The 9,873-nt window shown below is 37.4% G+C and overlaps 1 protein-coding gene across 1 annotated transcript; it reads left to right on the top strand.

Annotated features, from left to right (window-relative positions):
* Positions 1–490: 490 nt before the first annotated feature.
* LOC113322612 lies at positions 491–9,435 on the top strand. The gene is made up of 12 exons (XM_026570739.1): positions 491–1,916; positions 1,997–2,137; positions 3,003–3,275; positions 3,458–3,730; positions 3,851–3,956; positions 4,064–4,787; positions 4,893–4,928; positions 5,278–5,357; positions 6,023–6,131; positions 6,328–6,392; positions 6,466–6,636; positions 8,192–9,435. Exons 1-4 carry the CDS (start codon positions 1,173–1,175, stop codon positions 3,641–3,643), a joined length of 1,344 nt encoding a protein of 447 aa, XP_026426524.1. The 5' UTR covers positions 491–1,172; the 3' UTR covers positions 3,644–3,730; positions 3,851–3,956; positions 4,064–4,787; positions 4,893–4,928; positions 5,278–5,357; positions 6,023–6,131; positions 6,328–6,392; positions 6,466–6,636; positions 8,192–9,435.
* The last annotated feature ends 438 nt before the right edge of the window (positions 9,436–9,873 follow it).

The following is a 9,873-nucleotide window of genomic DNA, read 5'->3' as shown; positions in this document are numbered from 1 at the left end:
TAACTGTTATTTTAAATACCCCTTAGGCAAAGTCCTATGGGAAAGATATCTAGCTGCTAGATTGGCCATCCACTTCAGGTAGGGAAACCTCCTAAGTCCTATCGGATGGCTAATCTAGCAGCTAGATTAGAAGATCACGTCAGCGGGACCACCATCTAGCGTTGTTTGGTTCAGCGCTTCAAATCTCAGCCGTTAGATTAGAAAATTTTCTCTCAGCGCTGAATGGTTCAGCGTTTTGGTTACTTTTTGAGCGCTGAACGGTTCAGCTTTTGAAACTAGCTGCTAGTTGAATTGCGAGCAAATGCTAGGAGAGAGAAGTAGCAGGTACAGGCGTTAACTTTTTTCCCACACTTATTTTTTGATTTGCAACACTTTTTGGCCAATCTAGCAGCTCAATCTAGCCCATAGGACTTAACCTTAGCTGGCTACCCTAGTTGGCTTTTAATCTATCAACCCCTGTTATGTAAGGTGTTCTGTCAAAACCCCGAATTCACACCGAGAAACAAGAAGGTCACATGGCTTTCAGTTGGTTTTATTTTCTCCCCCAAAATTATTCTTCTAAGGCAACAACAATTAAATTCATGCTTCTCATCTCCATCCAGTTAGCTCATTAGTTCATCACTGTAATCATCAGGTTAGTGTTCGATTTTTGTTTTTTTGTTTAATTCTTGATTCCCTGCTGTTTTACTTGAAAACTAGGGGTTTTCAGAATTTGGGTTTCAAAGCATATTTAGTAGTTTGAATTTGGGTATATTTGTCTGGTGATATGAGCTTTGATAGCAATGTGGTGTTTCAGCAAGGAGACTGGACAAGTTAATGGTTAGTATAGCGTCACTTGTAATAGTAGTTTGAGAATTCAAAACATTATCCCTGATGCTGAAACATTAAAAGACTCTATACCCAGAAGATGATGACAAAGAGGATTTGGAGAGATTACAACTGGGTGTAAGTGAATGTTTCAGTTGATGTGAACTTTTTTGAATGTAGACAATGCACGAAGGGTGTTTGATAAATTTTCTGAACAAGCATGTTTGTTCTTCTCATCTCTAAAACATCAAAGACTCTATAACCATCAGCCATCATCTTCCTACACTTCTTTTTATACTCAAGTAACCCATTTTTTAGCATTCTCATCTCAGTACAATCCTCCTCAGAGAAAACTTCCCGCATCAATGGCGAAAAGAAAAGCAAAGAAAGTAGTACTTCAACAGAAAAATGTAATGTTTAGGTTATCTCCAGAACAGCTATGTGAGATCGCGGAGAAAATTAGAGAAAAAATTAACGATGAAGATAATCCAAAACCAAAACACTTGGAAGCGATGAAAAACTGTCCATTATGGAATTTTTATCGACCATTTCATGAAGGAAGAATTCATGAAAAGGGGGGTATACAAAAAAAACATAAAATTGGCAGGCATATACTGAACACTTTTGATCCAGTAAAAGAAGTATTCCAACTTGGAGGAGGAAAGGAATTTAAGTCTACAGCAGAACAACTTGCAGTCATATTTGGGTTACAGAGGACCAAAGCAGGGGCAGAAGAATTTACTTTCGATGCAGTAACACAGCCTAACGAGGGGCAGAAGAATTTAAGTCTGCAACAAACAGAGTTTTTAAAAACATATCTGAAGGGAAAGACACAGATGAAAAGGAAAGATATCCTTAATTCACTTTATGCGACAGCAGGGGATGTAACGAAACCAGATGATTTCGTCAAGTTACTTGTTTTGTATTTCTGCGTTGCAATTTTCTTCCCCAGGCTGAGTGGAGCTTCACTACCGAGTAAGTTTCTCAAGTATATTTTTAAAATGGATCAAATGTCCTGGCCTGACTTGATCCATTCATACTTACTGGAAGCTTTAAAAGAAGCCGAGAAACCCTACAATTCAGTTAGGGGTTGTATCGTATACATATTGGTAAGTGATTTTGAATATCTGTTGTGCTGAATGTTTATGAGGGAAACCAATTAATGACTCACAAATTCTTGTTTTCTCAGTTTTGGTTTGCTGAAGTTACACACTCCATCAGCAAAAATGAAGGTGAACTAGGCAAATGCAAACCTCGTTTTGCAAGGTGGAATACTAGGAAGCTGGCTGAAAAGATCATGAACGACGGCATGACCTCTCTGAAACAAGATGTAAGTAAATGTTACATCATGGACTGAAGTTGCATACTTAGAGACTGAGGTTTTGATGCTAGCTAATGATGTGAGAGAAACAATGCACTTGGTTCTCTTTTTTGATGCAACAAATTTCAGGAATATGATTATTTGAGTTTCAACAAGTTCACATGTTACTTACCCAACTGCTATTGCTTTTTGATAATTCGGTTTGCAATGTTTGAGACTTGATTCAATGACTATACGTAGATTAAGAACAACAGTATTATCATTTTTTTGCATCTTTTACTGTGTATTAGTATGCTAGAGTTCTGTCATGGTTCAATTTTGGCTAGTCAGGTGCTGGATTAGTTGTCTTGTTGGTAAGAATTTTCTTGTTGAGAATTTCGTGGGATCACAATTCGTGGTGACAATTGTTGACAATTCATATGTTTTTAATTATGTGTACTTGTACATATTAGACAACTTGGCGTTCGCATTCACTCAAGTCTTTATGAGATATCCTCATGGATTTTTATTATATGTACATGTAGTACAATGATCCATTCACTCTTCTCTTCCACCAAACCTTCCTCCATGTTTCGATTAGGAATAATCAACAAACCTTAACAATAGTTACATGGCAGTTTTGGAATGCCGGACCCTAATTACTAGGTGCTAGTGGTAGGCGCATAGCAGATGCAGTCAATACGTTTACTGTAAACATAAAACTAAGCAGGTTTGCTAAGTGTTGACTTTGTATGGGTAAGTTTTGGCTTGCATAATTCTTTGTGTGTTGAAAGATGAGAGATTACCGCTGATACCTTATTTCTAAGCATAGTGGTAACCTGGCAGAGTACAATGATCCTTATTTGATTTTAAAGTTTGTTTGTCCCATTTACAGCTTACTGGATCATTCATCGATCCTTTAGATGAAGATGAACAGAGCCTGATGACACCAATTGAAATACGTCAAGCAACTTTAGTTAGGATACGGGAGAAGAGGGTCAGGGATGTATATAGAGATGAAGATTTGGACTTGTCTCCAGATAGTGATTCGAATGGAGAAAGTAATGAAGATTGGGAGTTGTCTCCAGACATAGATTCAGATGGAGAGAGTGATGAAGATTGGGAGTTGTCTCCAGACGGAGATGCTTCTCGCCGTTCGGAGGATCTGGTAACATATACTTTAGATATCTTCCTTTGGAATTTTTGTCTGATATATCGCTAGTCCTTTACACACTATAGATAATGTGTAGTCGTTTCTCCTTTCTCTCGCATTTTCTCGCCCTCTTTATCTTTTTGTGTTTATACCCTTCCTAGTTTCTAGACATCTGATTGTATTTCCACAAATTACAGGCTCATGTCTGTCTGTCCAAAAAGAGAAAGATAAGTAGGAAAGAATCACACCCTCCTGACGGAAAAGGAATTTGTAATGCTGAACCTGAAAATCCTCCTTTGTCAGAACCTATGCTGCCTGCCATCCCCATCCTCTCGACCCAGGATTTTGTAATGCTGAACCTGACATTCTCCACACCACTGTGAATGACTTGCATGGCAATGATGTACACATAGAGAGTTTTTTGTCTTGTTCGGAAGCGCACACTACTGGAGTTGAATCGCTTGAAATGGGTGAGCTTGTTTAGGAACCTGTGGACGCTACAATGAACACATCCTCTTCTAAATGTCAAGCTCCTGATTCCACCTTGTTATTAACTTTGACTTCTGAAGATGTGACTCCTTCCCCTGCAGGGTCTACAAGCACTTACGCTCAAGGGAGAGTGGAAGAATTTGAATTTGTGGACTACTTAAAGATTCCAGAAGAGTATGAAACTTTGTATAAGAAGATCTATGATAAGTATGGGCATATGGCGTCCAAAAAAGTCATCAAGTTCAATGATGCTATGTTACTGACATGTGTTACCAGTCTATTAAAGATCATCTCGGATATGGAAACTGTGCCAGGTGCGGAACTGAGTGAAGCATTGCTGGAGAGATGGGAAGGACACATCAAAGATGCTGAGACCTTGGAATTCAATATTAAGTGGCTTCGAGAAGGCTTTAAGCGGCTTAAGAAACATTGGATCTCTTCAGTCGGGATAGATAAAAAAGTTGAAAGTTATGAACAAGTATTGGATGCATGCAGGTGAAATGTGTTGGCCTCCTGACAAGAAAAGACCAACTTGAAACTGAACTTTCAGAAGTGAAAAGTCAGATAGTGAAAGCTGAAGCGACGATTTCGTCTGTGGAAGAAGCTATTCAAGAAATGCAGACTCAAAAAACCAAATTTGAGCGTGAACCTGTTCTTGGAATAGTGCTTAGCTGAATTTAGAAATTGCAATGAAGCAACCAGAGCCATATGGCCTAGAGAAAGAGACATACATCACGTATCTTATTACAAGTTCAAGATTATTGGTGATGTTCAGTTTCTGTCAAAAGGTTTTTGCATCTTGTGCATGGGTGTGTATTCAGTATGAACTTGAAATAACTTTCTTTGTTTCTCTATGTTGGTTGTTAGTGAATGTTGGTTGATTCAGATGTTTACGAGTGATTAGCATGTCTGCTTACTCTGCTACAGTAAATGTTAAATGGTTGATCAGCAAATGCCGTTCTCAACTGTTTTGCTAAACATAATTGTCTATTGTCTTGTTTTACTTTCTGCATCTTCTTCTCTGAAGATTAGCAAAAGGTAATGAATTTTAACCTTAACTTATTTCATTTGATACTTATAGTTATTTTTGCCTTTGTTTTACACTTTTACCTGGCTGACATTTAGGGTTTTTGCTGTTTGCAGATTTTTTGTTGGTAATTGACGGTGTTTCTTACAAAGGTAAAAAAACCCATTTCTTTAAAATCTAGGGTTTTATTTAATTGCAAGATTTTTATAATTTATAGAGCTTGATTTGTTGAATTGGACTGGCTTCCTCTTTGATTATAAGTTCTGGATATTGTTTAATAACATGTTTTAGGATCTGATTTTTGTTTTCTGACTCAATTCCGCCTACATTGTGGGAAATCGATGATTTTTGTTACGCTTTATGGGTATGCTTGTTATGGATGTTGTAGAACTCTTGATGATCATCTGGATTTGGTTCCTTTCTGTGACTAATTGTATTTCACTCTGAAGTATGGGTTGTAAAGGCATCCACTCTGAAACTCTTACTGGGTTCTCTTTTCAGCTCTTGACAAAATTAGGCGACCTCTGTATGAAAAGTATTCAGTGTCAAAGTTTGCCTGGACAACAGAAGATATCGTTACTGTAAGTAATCAGCATCTGTCAGAAACTCTCAGATTTCTGAATTTCCCTTGAGTGAGTTTTTCTCCGCATTGGGGACTTGAATATATCATTGTGTTTTGGCTATGATTTTGTTGATTTGATATTGCATTCTGTCTATGATTTCTGAATAAACATATATGTCTGCATTTGTGTTGAATTAATCAAGGTTGAGGCATCATTCATGAATCATCTGTGTGTTTCAATTATGCTCTTCTTTAGAAGCTTTAGAGTCTCCGACCGCTGATTCACTCTTCATTTTGTGCAATTTGGTTTTTTACTTTTGTTAATTTTGCTTGTGAATCATGTTTTTACTTTGTTGAGTATTTTTGTATCCCTTATTGTGATGACTAAGATTTAGCCATCTAGGGTTCATTTAGGTTTCTATGTCATATATCTCTTGTGCGTCAAATTAAATTCCTTATGATTTTCAACCAGTTTTAGGGGTTTGGTTTTAGCTGTCAGCTTAGGATGTTGATGGTATTATGTGGTGTATTAGTGCTTTCAATCTCAGTGTGGATTCCAAATGAGCATAGTTAAAGAGACTGTTTTTTAAGAATCCAGATTTTTACTTTTGAGTTTCGTAAGTGTCCTTTTCCGACCTTTTCTCAGTATCTGTCCTAACATGTGCTTGTGGTTAGTTTCTACAGGGGAAAGCAACAAATATTAGTTTGTATGAGCTGTAACATACTGGATTCCTGAATAAGAGCCCCTGTTTTGTGCAACTCGTTGAGTAGAGCTAGAGATTTTTATGCAAAGGTGAGTTTCCGAGGTAGATTTCAAGGACGAAAAAGTCCAAGAGGTTTTTACGTAGTGCTGGAAAGAAATATGCAACCGCATCCTCGCCGTTTCAATTTAAATCTATGTGATAAGTTGGTCGTTTCAATTTAAATCTATGTGCTTAGGTACATAATGCAGTTTTTTTTTTTTCTTTTATTTTTTTCTATTGTAGCAGAAGATATGGAAATCCTGGCTGGAGATATCCCAAATTATTCAACTTCAGAAAGATCAGTTACATCAGTAAGTCAAACACTTGGGAATCTTTTCATAGAAATGCAGTATGGTTTATAGGATCTTGCTGATGGGCTTGCAGGTCAAAATTTCAAAAGGATAGTGAAGTACGCCTGAAGATAATAGGAAATCGAGTTGACCTCCTGCTCCTCAGAAAGTGGAGACAAATAACTCAGGGAGAATCAGAACATCAAGTTCCTCATAATGCACACATGCTCCATTTTCAGCCTTCTGGATCTTTAATCTATCGGAGGTCAGTACCATGAATTTCTAACTTCCATTGTTTTAAACTTCTGATGCCTTAGTTTAGGTTTTTGAATTTCTCAGTTGCAGAACGGGGTGGGAACTTAGGAAGGTTACTAAAATTACAATATATTTATGGAACATCTAGGAACTAGTATATCAAATTGCTAGACACATAGATAAGAAGTTCATTTCAGTAACCTCTATTGTCAATTAACCATGAAGGTGTGCACCCCTTCTTATCCTTGTGTCCTTAGCAATAAAACGAAGAAAGTGTAAATTTCTTCTCTGCCAAGGTTACTACTCATGAGCTGTTGTTGGCAGAGAAGAGAAAGAAAATGAAGAAGAAAGAAAATAAATGGAAATCCAGAAAAATAGTACTTTTTATGTTTTCGATGTATTTTACAAGAAAAAAATAAAAAAAGGGAAAAATGCAAAAACCAGATAGAGATTTTTGGTCCAATAACATTGGCGGGAACGTTGCACCCTGGCTTATGGGGGTTGCACAAATTTGGACTCTTATTCTTAGGTATTTCATACTGTGATTTTCTTGATATTTAACTCTAGTTTGATATTCGTTGTGGACAAATTTCATCACGTAATCTGATATGCTACATTTGCAGATGTTGACCACGACCGATCATAGACTTTAGAATCTTATAATTTGAAACTAATTTATTTTAGCACTACAATTTCAATGCCACACTGGATGTGGATTGTGGATTTATATGTTCATTTAAAAATCAAAGTGGATTTCCTAAAAGATTTTTCATCAAATGATTTGTTTGTTTAGTTATTTAATCCACTTTGACTTTTTTTTTTCCTGTTAAAAGTTGAATTTTGTGGCATTCTCAAGGAGAGTCAAGGGTTCCAACTTGCTAGAAGTTAATAGGCATAGTCAAACTTGGAATTCCTGTTAGTATTAAAAAGCAATAGAATTTGTTTCCCACTTTCAATTAGGAGATCACATGTAGTTGGTTTCACACTACCTTGCATGAATGTCAATTTCATGAAGTTCTGCCCAATTCTTTGAAACCTGTTTTGGGGCATGCATCTGTTTAAGTTCGGCTGAGAAATTATCAGCCGAACCTAGACAAAAACATAGGTTATCAGCCAAACCTAAATAAAAACATAGGTTATCAGCCGAACCTTGAGTATGCTTCAAAATATTTTTCAATTCTTTTCTGTTTTTTGTTTTTTTTTCTTTCTGTACAGTTAAAGCTGGGCCCGCCCTCTAGGCAGGCCCAACGCAACTATGAAGAATTTGTTTATTATTTATATGGTTTAATTGAAACCAGCTGGTAGATTTTGACTTTGGGTCCTATCTCCAGCTGCAAGTGGTGGTTTAATAAAGACTTTTAAGTTGTATTTCAACATAACTATTCATTCATCTGGTATTCAACATCTATCTTATTTCTTCTTCTTCCTGGTTTCGAGAGATGAATCAATGTGTTCCCATTTTCACCTAGTTGGTTGCAAGTGAGAGACAACCATGGCTACTACTAAATCAATACAAATTGTAACTATTCTTTTGATGTTTTCTTGTCTTCTTCTCAAAATTTCAGCTCAAACTGAAGAAGCCGAAGCTCTAGTAAAATGGAAAGACAGTTTAAATTCGCATTCTCTTACCTCATGGTCTCTTACCAATGGAAGCAGCACCAACAATCCTTGCAAGTGGTCTGATATTAAATGCGGCGGCAGTTCAAACAGTGTTGTTGAGATAAATCTTAACACGTCAGGAGTGGATGGAACACTCGAGCAATTCAACTTCTCAGCGTTTCAAAATCTCGCCTCTCTCAATCTTGATCTTAATAATCTGGTTGGTGATATCCCGACTCGTATCGGGCTTCTTCGGAAACTTTCTTATCTTAATCTGGGAAGTAACAACTTTACAGGATCAGTGCCATCGGAAATTGGGAATCTCAGAGAGCTTCGTTTTCTTCGGCTAGCCAACAATACTCTTACTGGACCGATTCCGTATCAAGTTTGCAGTCTTCAGAAGGTACAAAATCTTGATTTATCTGGAAATTACTTGTCAAATCCAGACCCAACTCGGTCTAAGGGCATGGCTTCATTGACTCGTCTTGATCTCAATTACAATTCTTTGGCATCAGAAGTCCCACCTTTTATCTTCAGAAGCCCAAATCTAGTTTATGTTGATATTTCAGATAATCCGGATATAGGAGGTCCATTTCCATCTCAGTTCATCAAGACTTTGAAGAATATTCAGTTCCTTAATATGTCTGGTAATATGTGCGAAGGAAGACTTCCAGCAGAAATCGGAAACCTTTCCCAACTTCATGACCTGAGGCTGAGTAGGAATCAGCTAAATGGGTCAATACCATCGGAGATTGGTCTATTAGCCAACCTCAGAATTCTATCACCCAAGATTGGGTATCTCTACCGGGTGTTCTGCCTGTGGCTTCAGGTGGTATTCACGTTTGGCATATGCCTGCTCTGACCGAGATCTTTGGAGATGACTCTGTACTACAGTTCGGTGGAGGAACTTTAGGACACCCTTGGGGTAATGCACCGGGTGCTGTAGCAAATCGAGTAGCCCTAGAAGCGTGTGTACAAGCGCGTAATGAGGGACGTGATCTTGCTCGTCAAGGTAATGACATTATCCGTGAAGCTTGCAAATGGAGCCCTGAGCTAGCAGCTGCTTGTGAAGTATGGAAGGAAATCAAATTCGAATTTGAAGCAATGGATACTTTGTAATCCAGTAATTACCATTCGTTCCTTTAATTGAATTGCAATTAAACTCGGCCCAATCTTTTACTAAAAAAGGATTGAGCCGAATAACGAATAAGGTTCCTATTTCATTTTCCAGGCATATATACATACTGGATTTCGGTATACAAAATATTAAATACAAGATCTAAGACTCAACAATTCAAATCCTTCTGTTGTTGGATCCATAATTAATCCTATGGATCCTTGAGATGGGATTAGTAGAATATTTTCTATACCCCTTAATCCGGACTATGGTCGAATCGAGCCAATGGTCACAACGCTTTATCCCCGTCCCGTATATTGCCCTTTTCCTTCCGCATTGCAATAGAAACTTATTATTCTCCAAAAAAGAATTCTTCCTAGGAGAGAACAAATCTTTTCGATTAGAATTTGTACACGGCACGGGATAACCCTCGCTTTCTATTCTAATTGAAGAAAGGGTTCCATCATATAGATTGATAGTGAAGTGATATCCAGATTCCCACAAAAAAAGAATCCTTTTTTCAAGACTCAT

Source organism: Papaver somniferum, chromosome 11, assembly GCF_003573695.1.
Source record: "Papaver somniferum cultivar HN1 chromosome 11, ASM357369v1, whole genome shotgun sequence".
Taxonomy (NCBI): Eukaryota; Viridiplantae; Streptophyta; class Magnoliopsida; order Ranunculales; family Papaveraceae; genus Papaver; species Papaver somniferum.
Note: the sequence above shows the minus strand (reverse complement) of the source record. Positions and strands in the feature narration are given on the sequence as shown.

Excerpts from the sequence above, each read along its gene's own strand:
- LOC113322612 (XM_026570739.1), top strand. The coding sequence starts at position 1,173 with ATGGCGAAAAGAAAAGCAAAGAAAGTAGTACTTCAACAGAAAAATGTA. Across the intron at positions 1,917-1,996 it reads GTTGTATCGTATACATATTG|TTTTGGTTTGCTGAAGTTAC; the intron begins GTAAGTGATTTT and ends TTGTTTTCTCAG. Across the intron at positions 3,276-3,457 it reads CTCGCCGTTCGGAGGATCTG|GCTCATGTCTGTCTGTCCAA; the intron begins GTAACATATACT and ends CACAAATTACAG.